Source organism: Budorcas taxicolor, chromosome 5, assembly GCF_023091745.1.
Source record: "Budorcas taxicolor isolate Tak-1 chromosome 5, Takin1.1, whole genome shotgun sequence".
Taxonomy (NCBI): Eukaryota; Metazoa; Chordata; class Mammalia; order Artiodactyla; family Bovidae; genus Budorcas; species Budorcas taxicolor.
This window is the reverse complement of record NC_068914.1, coordinates 70478036-70501465: the sequence shown is the minus strand read 5'-3', so window position 1 is coordinate 70501465 and position 23430 is coordinate 70478036. Positions and strand designations below refer to the sequence as shown.

The 23430-nt window shown below is 39.1% G+C and overlaps 2 protein-coding genes across 2 annotated transcripts in view; both read right to left on the bottom strand.

Moving 5' to 3' along the window:
- METAP2 (methionyl aminopeptidase 2) overlaps nucleotides 1-23430 on the bottom strand; it is a 492318-nt gene that overhangs the window by 4167 nt on the left and 464721 nt on the right. The window lies entirely within an intron of this gene.
- GTSF1 (gametocyte specific factor 1) lies at nucleotides 856-14869 on the bottom strand. The gene is made up of 7 exons (XM_052640403.1): nucleotides 14854-14869; nucleotides 8815-8915; nucleotides 6938-7064; nucleotides 6425-6508; nucleotides 5901-5964; nucleotides 4574-4668; nucleotides 856-923 (listed from the first exon to the last, which is right to left on the bottom strand). The coding sequence occupies exons 1-7, from the start codon at nucleotides 14867-14869 to the stop codon at nucleotides 856-858; spliced, it is 555 nt and encodes a 184-aa protein (XP_052496363.1).

Below are 23430 nucleotides of genomic sequence, written 5' to 3'. Positions count from 1 at the left end.
GCTTCCTCTGAGTCCCTATCTATTCCAGATCGCAAATCCCTCCCCATGCCAGACAGTTTTAAACTCAAATCACACCAAATCTGCAAACAAGCAACCAAATAAAGAACTAGTCTGGGAGATTACAAAGTCTCCTTTTGAGAGCCAACAAGATGCTAGGATAGCCAGAGCCTTGGGTATTTCAGAAATCTAACTTTTTACACACATGTCCCAGGGCCTTCACACATTTCAACTTTGAGCTTAATCAAATTTCACACACAGGTGGAAAGCCTATCTCTTCTCCACATGTACATTGCTTCCTCCTCTTCATTCTAATCTTCACTCCTACATAATCCACACCTACCGTGACAGCTAATACAATTTCTAGCTGGAATGTGGGAAAGAGAAAAGAAACCTATCCTAAGTTAGAAAAGTTTAGGGAACAAGATGTCCTAAGGATTCTAAATAAGAATGGGGTATATTTCTATATATAAATGCTATCAACATCAAAGACTCAGTAAACAGATGCACTAATCAGAAAAGGTCCATTCCTATAAACGCTAGAAGGAATTTGGTTCCTGTGAGTCAGTGAACACAAACACGTTACTTTTTCCAATCCAAATTTCTTGCCTGCTTGGATCCTTTAAGGTAACTTTAGATGATCTGTTTCATTAATGAGGAATGGGATATGAATTCTGATCTTGCGGTTGCAGGCACTTAACCAAATTATCAAGCTATCTACAATGATGGTTTACTTGAAACATTTCTTCTCAGCATGAGGGTTTTTTCTTGCATCAAATGAGTAAGGACTCGAAGTGGGGAGGGGAAAAAAAAGGTACTTGTCAGTTTGAAAGTCACAGACAGTTTATCTTTCTATAATTAGATTAGGAGAAAAAAAAATGGAGAACCCACTGTAGCAGGAAGAAGAGTCTTCCAGGGTCTGGCATCTGTGAGGAAACAAGAGAAAAATTAGAGTTCTTAGTTCCTTTCAATGACAAAAGCACCAACTACATCTGACAAGAGGCCACAAAACTATAGCCCAATTAAGGTCTCTTGGTCTGCTGGAAGAATCTGTTGTTGTCAAGGGCAGAACACCAAGTACCTTCTGACCCTTAGCTCTTTAGTATCACTAATCACAAAGAAACTTGTTAATTGATTTAAAAACATTCTATACAAAGATCAATATATAGTCCTTGTATCAACAGTTATCATGGGTGAAAAGAAAATCAGAATTGACCATCCAGGTAACTGACTTCTTCAGACAATTCTGGACTAATTCCAATTAACTTATTTTTTTCTCTTTTCATATACTCTATCTACTCATTAATTTAATAATATATTTTGAGCTGTTACGATGCACATTGAAAGTAAAGTCACTCAGTTCTGCCCGACTCTTTGCGAACCCACAGACTATATAGTCCATGGAATTCTCCAGGCCAGAATATTGGAGTGGGTAGCTGCCCCCTTCTCCAGGGGATCTTCCCAACCCAGGACCAGCTGAGCCATCAGGGAAGCCCACAATGCATATTAGGGGAACAAAAATGAACATGGTATTACCTGCTTCTGAGGCACTTATCTGGTAAAATATTGATAAAAACATAAATGGGATAAAGCATTTAAGTGCAAGGTGAACAAACCGTTTTCACGTATGTGCAATAAAAAAAATTTTCTGCTTACTTTTTAAGTTCCTTAAGGGAGTAAGTCATGCCGTGTGTGTGTGTGTGTGTGTGTGTGTGTGTGTGTGTGTGTGTGTGTACCCAAAGAAGAGAATTCTGCAACAACAGGCGTTCAAAAAATGATGCTTTATTTTTAACTAAGAGGATAAGAAGATCTGTGGCTATTTAAGGATTCTTACCTAAATTTTCCCCTTTATTCCTCCGTGGTAACACATACAAAAAAATTATCAGTGTTAATGACTTTATCAATTTTCCAAAGCAGAAAAGTGTTTAGTCTTAAGTGACAGAAATTTCTCCTAGGCTTTCACCGCAGAGTAGCCATTGGATAGGTAGCTATCCATACTGGATGAACACCAAACATTTTAAGCAGTGTGCCAGAGAGGGATTCAAAGTTCTCCATTTACCCAGGTCTGTGTGTGCTTTTCTGACGCACTCCAGTGCAGTTGTGTCTCTTTCCCTTCTGGGACCAAATCCAATGTTCTGGCTTCCAGATATATTTAATAATTTGATGTCAGAACCTACCAAGAAAAATGGCCCGTCCCTAGAAGCAACTGATAAATATTATTGTTCTCAGCTAAGGGGTGTTTGCTTTTAGAATATCTTCTGTTCCTCACCAGAAGAAACATCAGTTTTGGTACAAAACAAACCCTAGCTGGCAGACGATCCATCTGCTTCACTGTTCAGAAAAAGTGAATGGACTACAAGGCAACAAGCCAATTACTCATTCATTCAATAAATATTCACTGAAGGCCTACCATCTCAAGACAGTGGGGATTATCATCCCATTCCCGGCCCAACAATATTTTGCCAGAAGCCATGTGGCTGGTCAACCTCAGCCAAGGCAGCCATTTGAAGCATCAGACCTGGCTCTGCTGTGGGTACATAGGGTGATCTCAAAGAAGGGCTTCATCTGTGAAAACTAAAAGATTTTGGTCTCTTTATATAGATTTTGTGAGGTTCTGCTAAATCAAATATTCAGATAAGATCTACAGTGCAATAAGATCTACAGACTTTTGGAGACCCAAAACTTTAAAATGCTAGTTAAAAAGTATGAATTTTTTGATGAGTATTAAATTGTACTGCACAGGGAAAGAACTGCAAAGCAGTGAAGCACAGCTGTCTGATTAATCTCAGTCCATTAAAAAGGCATGATAGATCTAGAATGCAACTTTGATTAAAAAAAAAGGAAAAGGAATGTGCACTAACATTAGGGAGAGCAACTTGGCATGTAACAGAATTCTAATTTAACTAGTAAATGTTTATTCATTAGCATGTAAAGCCATAACAGAGGCTATATACTTAAAAAACGAAAGGCACACACAGAGCTTTAATTTGGTACCATAATCTGAAAGAAAATTGGACCCAAATTGCTTTATGTCCAGTTAAATCTTGCTACCATCTGAAAAATTTGTGAAATAAAACTGAAACACTTACTTGATGAAATATTCAGTTACTGTGCATTTCCATCTATGGAGTAGAAATAGTTCAAAATAAATACACCATGTCAATTGAAATTCACTCCACCGCCCTAGTCTTACTAAACACAAATGATTTATTCCTGGGGTATATGGAATTATATAATAAAGCAGAATTTAAAATTAGTGACTGGATTCTATTCACCATGGAAAAAGAAAATAGTCTTCCACCTATCAAGCCTTATGGCATATGACTAGGTAATCTCATTTTGGGGGAAATGCAGCTATCCAAAGGGAAATGTTTTAAAGGGGATCCTGTAGCCACCTAAAAATTAGCTCAAACAACAACAAAGACTGAGATCAAGGAAATCTGAATTTGGGGGCAACATCAGGAAAAGGAAGTTTATATTAAATAAAAATGACAAGATGTTGGGTGTACCAATATATGGGAATTTCTTTACTAGGGTGGTATGACATGAATTTCAGACCTGTTTACTCAGCCTTGTCTCCGAAGCCTTGGAAAGACATCTGAATACCATTCTTAGGCTGGTTCTTATAACATTACTTTCATTTTGTCTCTACCCATTACCTTTCAGGCCCTTGCAATCCAATTTCTAATCCCAATTCCCTATTGATATTATGCTTTAAAAATCAGGGATGATTTCCTCCTTGCTAAAATAGATAAGTCTTTTTATTGGTCCCAAACTTATCCATGGAATCTGACGTCAGTGGTCACCCTTTTTTTTTCCTTTCTCGGTTTGAGTTTTATTTGCAAAAATGTAATTTTTTAAGCCATCAGTAACTCACAATTGAAGTAGGCATTTATTCATAGCTGAAACCAAAGGCTTGAGATGGGGGTAGAGAAATGGCATGAGAGAGGTGGGAGTGGGCAGGAAACAAAGAGAACTAAAAAGACAGGAAAAGGAAACGAGGGGATAATTCTGGTCTTGGCAGTTAAGAGACTCATTCAGGGTCCAGATCTGCCAACTACCAGCAAAGCAAACAATTTTTTGTGCGATTAGTATGTATTTTATAATTAAAAAATTTTAATTACGAAAACGGTCCTTGTTATAGTTTTGAAGAGCAGATAAGAATACTGATGAGAGCACAAAGCATAGAGCTTTCTATTGGGAAGCTCAACTAGTATGCATGCGTGCTCAGTTGCTAAGATGTGTCTGACTCTTTGTGACCCCAGGCTCCTCTGTTCATGGGATTTCCCAGGCAAGAATACTGGAGTGGGTTGCCCTTTCTTTCTCCATCACCCTGTCTTGAAAATATTCTTTAGGCTTCTGTGATCTTATACTTGCTTGTTACTAACCAGGGTTAGGAACAGGGTGAAGTGAGTGACGTGCTTAAGATGCAAAATTTGAGGAGGAACTCACTCTCAGAGTCATATGGGTGCAAGGTATTTGGTATTCAGACTGAACATGTCCTGAGATAATTAAGACCAACTGTATTTATTTACCACAACACATAGCAAAAGGATTTTGCCATTATTTCACTTACTGTTTTTCCATGGGAGAACATATGGCAGAGACTTGGGAACACGCATGCCTGAAGCCAGGTTACTCTTATGTTCCATAACTATGTTGCTTGCAGGGCTGCAAAAAGAGAGATGAATTTGAGTATGCTGGCATATTTGCATTCTTTAGGCAGGCACACGTAAGACAATCAAAATGTGTTTTTTGTAATTTGGGGAAAAACAACCACCTACATTCTGAAATGTAAACACATTTCCATCAAAACATTCTTGCAATTAGAATGATTACCACTTCTCTGGAAAGCTCACTGTTCTGTACAGGCATTAAGATGGGTTTAACCATTTTCATTTTCTAGAAATTGAGATAAACAGCAATGCCATCTACTGTTCAATTGTATGACAGGCTCATCAACTCACTCAATATACATAAGAGATAAAAAATGCCAAGACAACCAAACTAAAGGCAACAAATCTCACAGAACTGAGATAAAATTAATATTGTACCAATGGAATTCATCTTTAAGTTTTTCTATCTCAGTGCATACATAAACTACAAATAACTGTACACTTGTAACAACTGACTGTAGGAGCTAAAAAATAAAAATTGGTTAAGTATTTTATTTGAGGAAAAAATGAAGTCTACTATCTAATACTTTCATTTTCTAATTTGGAAATGCTCTCATTTAGGTTTGAAATATGATCTTTTTTTTTCTTGTTGGCCACACTGTATGGCTTATGGGATCTTAGTTCCCCAGCCAGGGATGGAACCTGCACCTTTGGCAGTGAAGTGTGACGTTCTAACTACTGGACTGCCAGGGAATTCGGAACATGATCTTAGAAGGTTTGAAGATCAAGTGGTAACAGAAAATCTTAGAGATTTAAATTAGATACAAAATCAGTGGGGAAGGAGAGATGAGTTTTTTCCCTATCTAATTGGTATTATGGATTGTCCAATCTCAAATCGGGGACTTTTAAGATTACTTTTTCCTTGGACACTAGTTATCCAGAGCAAAAATAACACATACAGTACAGCTACATAAGTTTTCAAAGCATTAAAATAACATGAACTTAGCAAAAACTCTAGCTAAGACGTAAGAATGGCTGGCGCCACTGTCTCCTGTGCTAGACTACAAGCTGGTATTTTTGTGTTCCCACAGGAATTAATGCAAAGCATGTGACCTTTTTATGACTCAAGGAATAAATAGAAAAAACCCACCAAAACTATATCTAGACAAATTACCACCAAGTAACATCATTGAGGAAAGAGGTCAATACATGCTCTGGAGCCTTCGGTTGGTAACAGAGCACTTTGATTCTGGGAGGATGTGGTGGGAATGAGATCTTTTCATTTACCTATTGTTGCCACAGTAGTTGGCTGTGCCCCAGACAAATGGGGTGCTGGTCTGTTCCCACAAATCTGCCAAAGGAAACAAAACACAGTTTGTGGTGCTACTAGGTAAAACACCAATTCATACTAGTAGAATTTGTGAGATGAGAAATAATAAACAAGTTCAGAGAAGCAAGTAAAAACTGGTCAAGTACCCTAAGAGACACAGTAGCAAGAATTTAACTGAAGGATATAAACACAAGCGGCATAAATAATAATAAACGTGCCTAGCAACAACCAAACACAGATGGTATAACACAATTTATGAAAAAAACATATGTAAAGTAGTGTTTCTTTTTCAATCAAGTGGGAAAGGCTGTTCCACGTGTCTGCACAGAGATACAAATGTGTTTGTACTGGGGCTCAATAAGAATAATACGGCATTCTGAACAACATGGTATCTTCATAAAAAAGGAAAACCTTCCTTCTGTTTAAAGCAAATGACTTCAGATTTTGACACTGTGGAGAAAGAGACGTAGAGGCCCTTCACCTTTGTCCCAGTCTTCATCGCAAGGAGGGCACTGCCATGTGCTCTCAGCCAGAGTCTCTTGTCCAAGGCTCCTGGTTTGGTTGACTGCAAGACAACAGAGATTCTGACTTAAGAAGGGGACACTGCCAAGTTATTATGTTTAAAGGAGTCAGTGGCTTAAAAGGTTGCAGGGTCTTTGTTTCTGAAAAATGGATAGAATGAAAACTAAACAGGTCTTATCTCCTTTCCAACAGAAGACAAGAAAGAGAAGCAGAAACAAAGATGTTTGCCGTATTTATGGTAATAAAAGAATTTTTATTTTTAAACGAATTATTAGTAAAATGAATCAGATTGTTCAAAGTCTGGCACACATAACCTGACAATCTTTTGCTGCTAAAATTAAAAATCTCAAAGGCAGAAAAGTATTGTTTTTCTGAAATGATGAAAGCCGAAAATCAAGGTGATAATGTAGCATCATATAAATTTGAAGGCGCTAACCTCCAGTACTGAAACATCTCAGCTAGTCAGTCTTACCTACATCCTGCTCAATACAGCTTTTGTCATCACAGCTTGAGATATGATGACTGATTTCAGCCCGAGGAACCTGATGGCGAGCATTGAAGGGACAAGTCGCCAGTTTGTTTGCGACATCAGGATGATTCTGTGAAAAAAATTAAAGGGGTTTGTCAAGAAACTTGTGGTGGAACTGTGATAGGTACACTCAGCAGAACACTGAGAGAGTTATTTATCACCTATACAGATCACAGAGACATTACCTCTTTGTTATGATTATAAAGACTGACAACACAGATATTGGGGTTAAAGTGGTTTATAAGGAAGTAAACAGTGAATTTAGGATTGGGTATTTGAATCATATCTTCTCCCTGTTTACTTCTCAGGGTCATGCGAGTCCGGTGGCACAGCCTGTAATGGCACAGCTCTCTGGATGTCTTTGAAAGCTGATATTCAGGATGAACAGCAACACTAAAACACACTTTGTCTGCACTAAGTGCAGGAAAATAGCTGTGGGAAGGGAGCTGCAGAAGAGGCAAAGCCAACGATTTTTCAGATTAACACAGGAACACTTTTTAAAGTAACGATGCCTGAAATGAGGCTCTGAACAATTTGTCCTTTATTTCAGCTATTTCACTAAGGAAAAGTCCAGATAACAGAGAACTGTGTTGACCAAGTTCCTTATTTTAATACAAAACAAGAAAACAAAACAAAGTGTTTAATATAACCCAAATCCTATGTTAAGTTTACCAGCAACTAAGAAATTAGGAGAAGCAAAAGATATATCACAAATGATACTCAAAAAAGTAAAAATAATGTAAAGTGGGGAGAAGGGTGCAAAAAAATAGAAGATGGAGAAAATTGTGAGGGCAGCTATCTCCATGATTTTTTAAAGGGATAGTGGGCATTCTAATGCAAAGGTTTTGTGGCTGAAGATTAAGAGCATTAGGAGAGGGGAGTTATGACGATGTCTTTTTACCACTTGGCTCCCTTTCCCAACCTTTCTCCTTGGGACATGTCTGAGAGCCTAGAGGAGGAAGTTGTGGTGGTATCTGCTTGTCTGTCATGTCTAGGTTCAACCTTAAGGAATTCTTGCTCTAGAGACTGAAAGGAGCTGAGAAATAATCAACAATGGCATCATAATCATGTCTCCAGGACTGCGAGAGAAACATCCCTTGAAGAATGTTAATGCATATGTGAACTGTATGCAGGTTTGGATTAAATACCTAAATTGTTTTGCAAGCATAAATCCTGGCAGAACTCTGGCCTCTGTATCTGACATTTCTATTCTAACCACCCTTTCAAACAGTCTCAATTAATATATCAGCATTAAATTAGCTTACATCAACTAAATCTACAAAAGGTGACCAGAGGGAAAAAACTCTTTGAGCTGTCTTTTTTTTTCCCCTCCCCTCAAAATGCTTACTGTTGAAACTCAGAGAAATAGTTATTTTTATGAATAATCTTTTCTTAGGTTAACCTCTAGCTGTTCAACTTCTTTAACATTTCTAAACAAACAAACAAACAAAATCAGAAATAAGTGTATCACAGTACTCAAGCCTTATCAAGACAATAAGTACATCAAATTTACAAGGCAAGAATGATTTCTTATCACTAGTAAAAGTCAGTGATTCCTCTGTTTCACAGAGGGTGAGAAGACTGGAGAGAAACTGTTTAAGGGTGCTGTGTCACTAGTTGGGGGAAAAACCAAAATGAGAAAAAACTTACATACCCAAGAAATAAATTCTTTTCTATAAATGTTGGCATTTAACCCAAAGCAATTCTGGCATTTAATTAAAACATATATGCTAAAATTATTTGATATTTATAAAATTTGGCTTTTTAAAAGAACTACTCAGGAGGCCATCACCGGGCAAATTGAGAAAATAATATCATACCTTTCTGCACTTGATAAGATGATAAGGAAACCTGCAGGCCCTGATCTGGTGGTTTTTATCATAGGGGCATTGTAACAGCTTTTCAGGGTCCAGAGTATCGACTGAAAGACAGAAAAACAAGGTAAGTATAAAGCTTAACAGGCCCTGGCAACATTTCAGCATCCTTGGCACATGGATTTTTCAACAGCATCTGTAGGAACTGAACAAGACAGCCTAACAACAACTTGAAAGAGTTTAAGGGTGACTAAAAACACCTGAAAATGTAAGATAAAACTGTGTTACTGAATCTTCATTAAGTCCAGCAAAACCAGCATTCATGGGGGAGGGTCAAAGTTCACATTTGGTTGTGCATAAATACTGTTGTTTTTATTGCTGGTAATCCTTATTATAACAAAAAATTAAATGATACGTCTTTTCCTTTTCTGGAAGTGCTAATTCAGGGTCATTCTTTTCTCTAGCTAGTTCAACCAAAACTTCCCAGGCAGTATACTGAAGGTTGGAACGGACAATGTATTGATATACTGATGTGGGAGTCCACTGCACATGTGCCCCCTAGTCCCCAACGAGTCTTAGGGCAAGCTGAGGGTAGTTAACCCCTACACCAGCATCCTTATTTACTAGCTTGTCATGACATGAAAAAAGTTGGTAAGCACTGCTCTATATCAGTTATATGTTCTATGGAAGCTTAGGAAATATTCGTTCATAGATTTATTTTTTTGTCTGCCTGATTTAATGTATTCCTCGAAATAGCTCCTAGTCAGTGAATCTAGTTACCTCTCAAAAGAGACCGAGTCAGTTCAGTTTAATTCAGTTCAGTCGCTCAGTCGTGTCCGACTCTTTGCAACCCCATGAATCGCAGCACGCCAGGCCTCCCTGTCCATCACCAACTCCCGGAGTTCACTCAGACTCACGTCCATCGAGTCCGTGATGCCATCTCATTCCGGGTCGTCCCCTTCTCCTCCTGCCCCCAATCCCTCCCAGCAACAGAGTCTTTTCCAATGAGTCAACTCTTCGCATGAGGTGGCCAAAGTACTGGAGCTTCAGCTTTAGCATCATTCCTTGCAAAGGAATCCCAGGGTTGATCTCCTTCAGAATGGACTGGCTGGATCTCCTTGCAGTCCAGGGGACTCTGAAGAGTCTTCTCCAACACCACAGTTCAAAAGCATCAATTCTTCGGTGCTCAGCCTTCTTCACAGTCCAACTCTCACATCCATACATGACCACTGGAAAAACCATAGCCTTGACTAGACAGAACTCAGTCGGCAAAGTAATGTCTCTGCTTTTGAATATACTATCTAGGTTGGTCATAACTTTTCTTCCAGGGGGTAAGCGTCTTTTAATTTCATGGCTGCAGTCACCATCTGCAGTGATTTTGGAGCCCAAATAAATAAAATCTGACACTCTTTCCACTGTTTCCCCATCTATTTCCCATGAAGTGATGGGACCGGATGCCATGATCTTCGTTTTCTGAATGTTGAGCTTTAAGCCAACTTTTTCACTCTCCTCTTTCACTTTCATCAAGAGGCTTTTTAGTTCCTCCTCACTTTCTGCCATAAGGGTGGTGTCATCTGCATATCTGAGGTTATTGATATTTCTCCCGGCAGTCTTGATTCCAGCTTGTGTTTCTTCCAGTCCAGCGTTTCTCATGATGTACTCTGCATATAAGTTAAATAAGCAGGGTGACAATATATAGCCTTGACCTACTCCTTTTCCTATTTGGAACCAGTCTGTTGTTCCATGTCCAGTTCTAACTGTTGCTTCCTGACCTGTATACAGATTTCTCAAGAGGTAGGTCAGGTGGTCTGGTATTCCCATCTCTTTCAGAATTTTCCACAGTTTACTGTGATCCACACAGTCAAAGGCTTTGACATAGTCAATAAAGCAGAAATAGATGTTTTTCTGGAACTCTCTTGCTTTTTCGATGATCCAGCGGATGTTGGCAATTTGATCTCTGGTTCCTCTGCCTTTTCTAAAACCAGCTTGAATATCAGGGAGTTCACTGTTCATGTATTGCTGAAGTCTGGCTTGGAGAATTTTGAGCATTACTTTACTAGCGTGTGAGATGAGTGCAATTGTGCGGTAGTTTGAGCATTCTTTTGCATTGAAAGAGACCAATACCTTTACCAAATTGGTAAAGGTTCCAAAATTTCATATTTTGGAACATAATGAGAAAAAAAACCCCAGAGAATTCTTTAATCTGATGATCATGAAATTGGCCAGATAAAAAGTAGAAAGAATTAAAAAAAAAAAGTAGAAAGAATAATCTGCCAAAAACAGAGCCTCCTAAGTTTGAGACAACTGCAGATATACGGGGCTACTGTGAGAAAGCCAACCCCTAACCTATATTGTGCAATTTAAAAGTACCCTTAGAAGACTATACTTTCAGGCTCCATTTCAATAGTTTAATAGACACTAGCGAAGTTTCTCGTAACATGTAAAACTACTCTTAGGTTCTGCAAAATGTCCAGGCTGAGCCCTAAATTTTAAGAATCTTGGTTAAAGAAGAGAAGTTAAACAGTTAAGTACATTTTGAATATATTATGAGGACAAGAGGCAATCTAATAAAATGCTGTTGCCACCACTGAAGGCAATAATCCAAGTGAAATAACATAAACAATTCACATTTGATAAGAAGCTTATAAACCAAGAGACTGCTATGAAAATCAGAAGCCAGGGGAACTGAAACAGTGTCCCCGGAAGAGTGGTAAACATGGGATAAATTGCTAACCATGATCATGATGCAAATGAGCCCAGAAAGGTGACTTGAAGGACAGAATGCATAGGAACAAAAAGTCTTAAGGGACAAGCAGGCTTATTATGCCAACCAGGCTCATCCTAAGCAGTGATCTTTTCACATTTCTGAAGCTTCAGGATACACAGGAAGAGTATACAGATGAAATTCTTGTTAGTTTCCCTCCATTTAATCCATTTCATCACAAGCAAATGATAGGCCATGTCAGTAGCTGACAGATTGGACATAGTTTATAATTCATACACATTTTACTGCCCATTCAGTGGCATGCATCGGAGTTAATAATGATAGCTTCCTACTAAAACGTTTTACTTTTTGGTCTCTGATAACTTAGGTCTCGGAGAAGGCAATGGCAACCCACTCCAGTGTTCTTGCCTGGAGAATCCCAGGGACAGAGGAGCCTAGTGGGCTGCCGTCTATGGGGTCACACAGAGTCAGACACGACTGAAGCGACTTAGCAGCAACTTAGGTCTGCTCTAAATGGTCTTTTATTTAAAGATTAAACATTTTTCAATTTTATGTTTAATTTACAAATTTTAATGGTAATAATATAAGTAACATAAAATTCATCACCTTAACTATTTAAAAGTGTACAGTTTATTGGTGTTAAGTATATTCATATTGTTGTGAATCTAGACAATCTCTAGAAATTTTCACCTTGCAAAACAAACTCTATACCCATTAAATAACTCCCATTGCCTCCTCCCTGAAACCTCTGGCAGCCATTATTCTACTTTTTGTTTCTATGAGTTTGACTATTCTAGGTATTTCATATAAGTGAAATCATATGGCATGTGGTTTTTTGGTGATTAATTTATTTAAATTACCACAATGTCCTCAAAGTTTATCCATAGTGTAGCATGTGACAAGATTTCCTGTAACCATTGTATTTGCTTTTCTTTAAAACAAACAAACAAACTTAACAGCTCCTTCTGATCAGTGAAATGTAAGAAATATTTCCCTGCTGTACATGGATGTAGCAGTTTCTTAATCAGTTCCCTTACTGATACATTTATGCTGTTTCTAGTTTTTACTATTATATAAATGCTGTGGCTAGCAATCTAATATATACTTATCTGTGCACTGTACGAGTATTTTTCTTGGGCAGATACCTAAGAGTACTGCACAAAGTATTATATGAATTTAAAGTTGTAACAAATACTATTGAACTCCTCAGCAAAAAAATTTTTAGAATGTCCCTTAAATTGGTTTACCTGTTTTTTAACATTTAAAAAATTTTAAATTTCTTTTTAATTAGACATGATTGCTTTATAATATTGTGCTGGTTTCTGCCATACATCAACATGAATCAGCCATAGGTATACATATGTTCCCCTCCCTCTCACCTCCCACCCCATCCCACATCTCTAGATTGTTAGAGATCAGCAAAAATCTTGAGTGACTTTTTGGGAATATAACTTAATTTGGAAAACGAAGTAGGCCTCATGGACAAGCTTCCTCCAAAAGCACAGACTCAGATATTCCTCACACTTGGATAGGGCCCAGAACCCACGGTGAGAGATGGAGGAAGCTTCACGGAAATGAGGAACCAGACCTGACAAGAGTATTATCAGCTAAGAGGTACTGCCTGAAGACAGAAGCTGGAGAGCTTCAGGAATCTGTCAGATTATAGTTTTAGATCAGTCGGGGGGGGAAAAGTCAAGTACATCCTAAACAGTATTTCTCATTTTAACTTGATTCCTGGTGTTAAATCACTTGAGGACTGTAGATTCTGATTCAGCACGTTTGAGATGAGGCCTGATATTATGCATTTCTAACATACTGCCAGGTTTTTTTTTTTTTAATCTTAAAACAATGAAACTTTACCAAGACACAGATAAACAGAAAAAAATGCTATGCTTAAAGGAGTTGATTCTTTACAAGCCAATATATTTTATTAAATTTACTTAATCACAAACTTAAAAATTTTAAATAAACAGCAAAATCCATCATTTTCTTCTTTCTTTAACAAACATCTACTGATTAAAAAAGTCTGTGCTATGTAGCAATAATTACAAGAACCAAGTGACGTTTTTCTATGAAAAAAATCACCACTGGAAAAAGAATACGAGACATAAAAGGAGATGATGCTTTCTAATTTAATAGAGTAGTACGCTTCGAAGAATAAAGATAAATCTCTTGTATTTATCTCACACCGAAATCTCAGATTTTAATCAACATATTTTTAGAAAAATTAAGGAAGTAAAAGAGGGAGCCCTAAGGAAGATCAAGGAGAATCAGACTTCTAGATTCATTATTCTCAAAGTATGGGCCTCAGATTAGCATTACCACCTGGCAGCATGTTAGAAATTCAAATTCCTGAGTCCCAGACCTTCTGAATCAAAAATTTGGGGGGAGGGCTCCAGAAACCTGTGTCTTAACAATTATCCCAGGTGATTCTTCTGCATGCTATAGTAGATATTTAATAAAGACTATTTCCATGGAGTTTCTACCTGTTGGTGATAAAGGTTCTATTGGACTCTTCCTTGAAGGCAGAATGGAACTGAAATATCTTTCAGTTAGAACTTAAGAGATTCTGAACAAGATAGCAAAGTAGGAAATAAAGGCAGTCTTGTTGACAAGTTTCATCCACTCAGATGTTCCTTAAACTTGGTCAGGGTCTAGAAACCATAGTGCCTAGTGGTATCAAGTAGGGCACAACATATAAACAACATACAAGGCTCTGGTTCTTACTCTGTCCCCAACAATATAACCATGGGTTAAATTAGTTAACCTAGGCTCTGTTTTCTCAGTTGTAAAATTCTAGTGTTGAATGAAATGGTTTTTCAGGCCTCTCTTGTTCTACCCTTGTATGATCCTAGCTCTCCGGCTCCCATTTGATTTTCTGGGCCATTGAGATTCCTGGATCACTAGAGAAATAAGAATTCTCCCTAGGATTTCTTTAATCCTAAAAACTCAATGCACATCAACATGACGTATACCATTTTATCCCACAAAATAGAAACCAGGGGTTACCATCCCTGTGTCACTAACAGGAGAAACTGAAGTTCTGAAGAATGAAAATTCTTCACTTAATAAATAAAAATATGTAGTTTAACACAGGTGTCCCAACTGCAGCTTTCCCAAAGCTTGATGACTTCTCATACTTTTTAATTTCAAGGGTCCTATTTCAAATTTGGACATTTCTCTGCATTGCTAAAACAGTCTCACTTTTTCTTCCAGCAGTTTAGCGAAAAAGTGAATCTTTCTCAACACATTAAAAGTCTTGTCAGAGAGAAAACTACATATAAGCAACTTATTTTCTAAAAGCAACAAGAAGTACTTACTGTAAGTTTCTTCCATGTTGGGAATTAAGGAGCCAAATCCAAAGTGCTGGGGGGAAAAAAAAAAACTGGATCAGGAAATCAGAAATAAAACATATCAAAAGAAGCCCTAAGAAATGGATCAGACTAGAACTGCAGTCACCCAAGTTTAATATAAAAAACCCTTATAGCACCTCCCTCTTCCTATTAGTTTCTCCCCTTTAAGGCATTCTTTACTACTTTGAACCATTTTATCATTGCCTAACTCACACTCTTAGAATAAATTCTAGGGCTCACAGTTAGGAAAAACCAAACATGACTACTACTTAAGCTGTATTCAGGCGAGAGGATGTCAGTTAATTTTAAGTGCCATTACAACACCTTGCCACTGTTTACCATCCTTCAGGGTTTGATGTTATTTAACATTAGAAGGGGCAAGTCAAGCCCACAAGAATGTTATTTAAACTGCAGGATAAACAAAGGAATAGGGTACTATTTTAAAGTTCTCAAGTCCTCAAAAATACAGGATGATCGGGCTGCCAGTCTGGCTTCCCCCTGCTTCTGGGGGCTGGGGAACGCTGGAAGCCTATGTCAGACTGTACAGTCAATCCATTCAGTATGCCCAGAGACACTCCAGTTTACTATTTCTATGATTTTTCCTAAACATGATTAGGAAGTATCACACTTTTCCGAGTGATGCTTTATTACCTCCCCCGCCTCCAAGCTAAACCAGACAGACTTGGTTATTTAAATTTCTCCAGGTAATACTCATTCCCTCTGTGCACTGAGGAAACATTTCTAAATGTTAGTACTCAAGAACTGTCCATTTTATAGTTGACAGAATCATAAAAGAATAAGTCTGTAACAGAAATTTGTAAGATTAAAAGACAATTTTTAGTTTGAATCCTCTTCCACCTGACTCTCCCCTATTGAGCTCTGTGATTAAACAAACTTATTATTACAAAACAGACTAAATTTATATAAAACCATCCCCATAGTAAACTTAAAACTGGCTAGATTTACAGTTATTGTCCCTAGAGCCAGCTCTCCTCATACAATTCCACACCCCTTCCCCCCATTCTATGACATAAGCAGTCTTGGAACCTATGATAGGAAATACAAGTGATCAGCTGGAACTTGTTTAGTAATTTGCTGCAGAGCCTATCTGTAAATGACAATCACTGGTGAAACTGCCATGAAAAAATAATTTTCATGTCTGGGTTAAGAAATTTTGACCTTCCCTTTTATATGTTATACATAGTTATTCTATACTTTTTCAACAAAAATAAAAAGAGAATTGAAAGAGCCAAACACTATGTTCCTTGATTTTAAGCAATTTAAAGGCACCATCAGTGCCAGATTCAGCAACTTGCAGGAAGCCCCCCTATCCTCTGGAGGCAAAAAGACTAAATTACAGTAGATTAAGGGCACTGGAAACTACAGCCTCATCATTCAGCCTTGTCCATGTAAGTATCCTATCACTATCAAACTGTTATCAACTTTTCACGTTTTCCCTAGTACTAGACGGCGGTGAAAAGGGCACTCAGCAGTCAAGCTTGGGAGCTGGTTGTAGCCTGAAGCAACGGATTACACTTAACCGAGCTGGGGTCTCAGTAAAACCAACATTTTCCCTCCTTTAAACAAAAGTCAAGAGTCCATTTAAACAATGGGACTAAACAGGAGATGGTGGGCAAGGTGCTTAACCTAAAAAACTAAGACTAAGGAGCTAGGGAGGCCCTCGACGGGGACGAAGCAGTGGCAGACCGACCGGTTGCCTGAACACCTTTGCTGAGGACCCACAAGGCGCGCAGAAAAGGGAATATACTAGAAGGTGAAAGTATCCCAGTCCACTATCGGTGAGATTTTTGGAGGTCCCCAAGCCAGAAACTGGGCGTCTTTCCTACCTCGGCGGAGACACGCTCTCGTCTCCCCACGGTCGTCTTCGCTCACACCCGTGCCCCAGCAACGCTCCCTTCCGGCCTCTGACGTTAGGGGTGGGGCCCCCACTTCCTGTGACGCAGGGCTGGGCGTCGGGGAGAGTGGTGGTGCGGGCGCTCCGATGAGTGCCTTCTCGGCCCTGCCTTCTTGGCTTCCGCCCATCCTCCGCTCAGGAGGTGGTCCTCCGGCACTTGGAATGACCGAAGCTTTGCGTGGGTGGAACTCGCGCAGCCTTCCCGACCTCTGTGGAGGCCATCTTAGAAACTAGAATGAGCGCTGAGACATAGCGCTCGAGGAGGGGATGGGACACCTTAGAGGTCAAGTGATAGTGGTGACAAGGAAGCCGTGTTAGTGCAAGTTGTCCAGTTCAGTTCAGTTCAGTTCAGTCGCTCAGTCGTGTCTGACTCTTTGCGACCCCACGAATTGCAGCACGCCAGGTCTCCCTGTCCATCACCAACTCCCGGAGTCTACTCAAACTCATGTCCTTCGAGTCAGTGATGCCATCCAGCCATCTCATCCTCAGTCGTCCCCTTCTCCTCCTGCCCCCAATCCCTCCCAGCATCAGAGTCTTTTCCAATGAGTCAACTCTTCGCATGAGGTGGCCAAAGTATTGGAGTTTCAGCTTCAGCATCAGTCCTTCCAGTGAACACCTAGGACTGATCTCCTTTAGAATGGACTGGTTGGATCTCCTTGCAGTCCAAGGGACTCTCAAGAGTCTTCTCCAACACCACAGTTCAAAAGCATCAATTCTTCTGCGCTCAGCTTTCTTCACAGTCCAGTTCTCACGTTCATACATGACCACTGGAAAAACCATAGCCTTGACTAGATGGACCTTTGTTGACAAAGTAATGTCTCTGCTTTTGAATATGCTATCTAAGTTGGTCATAACTTTTCTTCCAAGGAGTAAGTGTCTTTTAATTTCATGGCTGCAAGAGAAAGATAATTTAAAATTTTGAGTGGAGGGAAGAGGAAAATTGAAAAAGAGATGAACAGAAGAGGTCATCTCCTCCCACCCCCCAGTTCCCCCCAAAACAAACCGCTAAGGACAGGAATCTAGTTTTTGTTTAGCATGCCTTGTAGGTAGAGTTTCAAAGTTCAAAAGTCGATAATGGCTTATTGGAGAATCTTCGGTAGGATGTATGCCCTAGTCATCTCCCCTAAAGGAGATTTTTGAGGAGAGAGCTGGGTGGGGTAGAAAGAGCCTGAAAGTTATAAATTGATAGTAGAAAACGAAACATATATTGTGAGCCTTTGTTCTGGAAACCCTGATACCAAGAAGAAAAAAAAAAGTGTAATTGGTGGTTCTGGAGTTCAAATTGCTAGGGAAACAGGCCCCAGAGTGGATGAAAGAAAAAATGGCAGTACAACAGATGCTAAGAAAGTGGTCGAGAATGTAAATTCTTTAGAGGAAAGACACTGGGGCCCAAAGTGACCCGGGGAGAACTTTGTTTGAGAAAAAGGACTTGTGGCATTTGTAGACAAAAAAGGGAAGGAATTGATACTACAGGTAGATCTAGTAATAATATTTTTTTTAAAGCAAGAAGTAAAAGGCGTGATACGACACATTTTTGTATTGTTCAGAGGAGGAGGCAGAGTGGATGGTCAGTTTGGGTGTTGAAATATTGGGGGTTTTAGACCATTTCAGTGGTTTATGTAGTCTAAACGTTATTTAGGAGAACTTATTCTAACAGCATGAACTAACTGTGGCTTTAGCGAAGAGGGTCATGGGACGTTTTTACATGAATAATATGTAACCATTATCGGATTTTTATTTTTGGCCATGCTGCTTGCTTTGTGGTATCTTAGTTCCCTGACAGGGCTAGGTCCTGTGCCCCATGCATTTGAAGTTGGAAGTCTTAACCACTGGACCTCCAGGGAAATCCTGTTTTTTTAATTTTTTTAATGATCATTCCTTGAGCTGAAGAGAGTATGCTTCACAGCCTTTAGTTCATTTTAAGACCCTAAAAATAAAAGTATTGGTGGAACCAGGGCCTAAGACTTCTTAATTGTGTCTGCACTTCAGAACCATTTGAGGAGATTGAAAACATATCATGTCATGTCCCCTTCCCAGGCCAATTAATCAGAAAGGGTTAGTTTTAAAAGCTACCCAGATGATTCTAATGTGCAGTCAGGATTGAGAACCACTGAGGTAGGCACTGTTTTGAATTTACAAAAGCTTTTCTTTCACCTGGGTGGCCTGGATGATTTCTGTGAAGGAGGGGGCAAGCTGTTAAAGTGCTTCTTGAAAGATGATTGCTGAGAATGAACGCTTCATTACAAGTTCAGCACAAACAATTTTAGAAAAGCTGTTGTTTTGCAAATCAGTTTCAGATTGTTAGGTATATCTTAAATAATCTACAAAATCCTAAACCTCTGGATTTACCAAATCATTCATGCAGAATTAGCAGGGCCAGTGTGATTTAAAGTGAAATGTGATTTTTCAGGGTTTAAACTTCAGTAATCTGGTGAAATTGTTGACCCTGTTACTGTGATCTATCTGTTCTTTTCATTCAGATACCTGCAGGTTGAAATTTCTGGAGAAGGAAGAGCTAAGAGCTTGAGAGGACGAGGAGTGGGTACCAAACCAGAATCCTAAGTCAGACTTCATTGCATTCAGTAATACCTTGTCAAAGTGACAGGATCCTCAGCTGATAAAGCTGTTCCATTTAGCACTAGTGAATGAGCCCACCAACTTTTAAACAAACTAAAGAACCAAACATGTCTCTCAGAGGTGGAGATATTAAAATAAAAAGGCACCACACGTCTTTCTCTTCTTAAATGCTTTTTTTCCATTTCTTTCCAACCCAGAAAGTCCCTGCTTTATCTGAGATCCCTGCTGAGTTTTCTTTCAGACTGATTTTCCAGCCAGGTTGAATATATTTGAAAAGGAAGAAAAAAAAAAGAGAGCAAGCCCAAGGCATTTACACAGGGTCATTCTGAGGGCTAGCTGGGATTAATACCCTAAACTGAATCTGAGCCATGCTGGTTCTATCTCTGAATATGCTTGCATTTAACCCTAAATTATAAATTACATTTTTAGAGTTATTAGTTAAAGACTCTGAACTAATGAGTAGACAGATCTGTATGCCAATGATTGAAAAAAAAAAACTTTGTTCGAAGATGAGTTTTTCTTAGCTTTTAGGATTGGAGTCTCTGTTATTCCTTCAGATTCTTTCGAGATTTTCAGTATTTCATGAAGCCTGGTAAAACTTAAACTTTTGCCCATCAGAAAGCTAAAACATTAAAATTTCTTTGTTTTGGGCTTAGATTTTATCCACTAAGTCCTATTTCTCTCATCTAATAATGATTTCTGATTGGTTGTAAAGTGTATAACTTATAATAGGAAAATTATTGAAGAAGTGCAGTTGTAAAATATTTTGGAAAGATCTCTGGGGGAACATAATAGATGTTATTATTAGTGAGGGTACATTTTGGGAAGTATTGCTGTTGAGAGTGAAAAGTTGGGACTGGTTATAATTTTTCAGGCAAAGTAACAGGGCAAGGTGTTCTCACTAGGGAACCATTGAAAATATATTTATGTTTAAAAAAGTCATTAATGAGAGTTTGCAAAGAATAGCTAACACCCCTCTCTGCAAATACAGGATGATACAGGATAAATGAAAAACCAGTCATGACTTTTTTTGTCTTTAAATTCATTCTGTGTCCTAATGCATAAATATTATATAATTGTGTAATCTGCATTGCTGTAATAGTTGCTGAGTAGTCTGCTTTCTGAACCTGGAATGTTAGGTCCATGAGTCAAGGCAAATTGGAAGTGGTCAAACAGGAGATGGCAAGAGTGAACGTCGACATTCTAGGAATCAGTGAACTAAAATGGACTGGAATGGGTGAATTTAACTCAGATGATAATTATATCTACTACTGCGGGCAGGAATCCCTTAGAAGAAATGGAGTAGCCATCATGGTCAACAAAAGAGTCCGAAATGCCGTATTTGGATGCAATCTCAAAAACAACAGAATGATCTCTGTTCATTTCCAAGGCAAACCATTCAATATCACAGTAATCCAAGTCTATGCTCCAACCAGTAACGCTGAAGAAGCTGAAGTTGAACGGTTCTATGAAGACCTACAAGACCTTTTAGAACTAACACCCAAAAAAGATGTCCTTTTCATTATAGGGGACTGGAATGCAAAGGTAGGAAGTCAAGAAACACCTGGAGTAACAGACAAATTTGGCCTTGGAATACAGAATGAAGCAGGGCAAAGACTAATAGAGTTTTGCCAAGAAAATGCACTGGTCATAGCAAACACCTTCTTCCAACAACACAAGAGAAGACTCTACACATGGACATCACCAGATGGTCAACACCGAAATCAGATTGATTATATTCTTTGCAGTCAAAGATGGAGAAGCTCTATACAGGCAACAAAAAACAAGACCAGGAGCTGACTGTGGCTCAATGTGAACTCCTTATTGCCAAATTCAGACTTAAATTGAAGAAAGTAGGGAAAACCACTAGACCATTCAGGTATGACCTTAATCAAATCCCTGATGATTATACAGTGAAAGTGAGAAATAGATTTAAAGGACTAGATCTGATAGAGTGCCTGATGAACTATGGATGGAGGTTCGTGACATTGTACAAGAGATAGGGATCAAGACCATCCCCATGGAAAAGAAATGCAAAAAAGCAAAATGGCTGTCTGGGGTGGCCTTACAAATAGCTGTGAAAAGAAGAGAAGTGAAAAGCAAAGGAGACAAGGAAAGATATAAGCATCTGAATGCAGAGTTCCAAAGAATAGCAAGAAGAGATAAGAAAGACTTCCTCAGCGATCAATGCAAAGAAATAGAGGAAAAGAACAGAATGGGAAAGACTAGAGATCTCTTCAAGAAAATCAGAGATACCTAGGGAACATTTCATGCAAAGATGGGCTCGATAAAGGACAGAAGTTGTATGGACCTAACAGAAGCAGAAGATATTAAGAAGACGTGGCAAGAATACACAGAAGAACTGTACAAAAAAGATCTTCAAGACCAAGATAATCACAATGGTGTGATCACTCACCTAGAGCCAGACATCCTGGAATGTGAAGTCAAATGGGCCTTAGAAAGCATCACTACGAACAAAGCTAGTGGAGGTGATGGAATTCCAGTTGAGCTATTTCAAATCCTGAAAGATGATGCTGTGAAAGTGCTGCACTCAATATGTCAGCAAATTTGGAAAACTCAGCAGGGGCCACAGGACTGGAAAAAGGTCAGTTTTCATTCCAATCCTGAAGAAAGGCAATGCCAAAGAATGCTCAAACTACTGCACGATTGCACTCATCTCACACGCTAGTAAAATGATGCTCAAAATTCTCCAAGCCAGGCTTCAGCAGTACGTGAACCGTGAACTTCCAGATGTTCAAGCTGGTTTCAGAAAAGGCAGAGGAACCAGAGATCAAATTACCAACATCCGCTGGATCATGGAAAAAGCAAGAGTTCCAGAAAAACATCTATTTCTGCTTTATTGACTATGTCAAAGCCTTTGACTGTGTGGATCACAATAAACTCTGGAAAATTCTGAAGGAGATGGGAATACCAGACCACCTGACCTGCCTCTTGAGAAACCTGTATGCAGGTCAAGAAGCAACAGTTAGAACTGGACATGGAACAACAGGCTGGTTCCAAATAGGAAAAGGAGTACATCAAGGCTGTATATTGTCACTCTGTTTATTTAACTTATATGCAGAGTACATCATGAGAAACGCTGGGCTGGAAGAAGCACAAGCTGGAATCAAGATTGCCGGGAGAAATATCAATAACCTCAGATATGCAGATGACACCACCCCTATGGCAGAAAGTGAAGAGGAACTAAAAAGCCTCTTGATGAAAGTGAAAGAGGAGAGTGAAAAAGTTGGCTTAAAGCTCAACATTCAGAAAACGAAGATCATGGCATCTGGTCCCATCACTTCATGAGAAATAGATGGGGAAACAGTGAAAACAGTGTCAGACTTTATTTTGGGGGGCTCCAAAATCCCTGCAGATGGTGACTGCAGCCATGAAATTAAAAGATGCTTACTCCTTGGAAGGAAAGTTATGACCAACCTAGATAGCATATTGAAAAGCAGAGACATTACTTTGCCAACAAAAGTCCGTCTGGTCAAGGCTATGGTTTTTCCTGTGGTCATGTATGGATGTGAGAGTTGGACTGTGAAGAAAGCTGAGTGCCAAAGAATTGATGCTTTTGAACTGTGGTGTTGGAGAAGACTCTTGAGAGTCCCTTGGACTGCGAGGAGATCCAACCAGTCCATTCTGAAGGAGATCAACCCTGGGATTTCTTTGGAAGGAATGATGCTAAAGCTGAAACTCCAATACTCTGGACACATGATGTTGAAGAACTGACTTATTGGAAAAGACCCTGATGGTGGGAAAGATTGAAGGCAGGAGTAGAAGGAGATGTCAGAGGATGAGATGGCTGGATGGCATCTCTGACTTGCTGGACGTGAGTTTGGGTGAACTCTAGGAGTTGGTGATGGACAGGGAGGCCTGGCGTGCTGCGATTCATGGGGTTGCAAAGAGTTGGACACGACTGAGCGGCTGAACTGAACTGAGTCTGTTTTCTGTTATTTTTTTTTTTCCTTTGACTTCTAAATAATTTCTTTCTCTAGGACTCAGAAACAATGCTTCCCTGATGGTTCAGATGGTAGAGTCTGCCTGCA

Coding starts and splice junctions, on each gene's coding strand:
- GTSF1 (XM_052640403.1), bottom strand. Junction 5,965..6,424: donor CGATGAAGACTGGGACAAAG/GTGAAGGGCCTC, acceptor TTCCTTTGGCAG/ATTTGTGGGAACAGACCAGC. Junction 4,669..5,900: donor AACTACTGTGGCAACAATAG/GTAAATGAAAAG, acceptor CTCTTTTTGCAG/CCCTGCAAGCAACATAGTTA.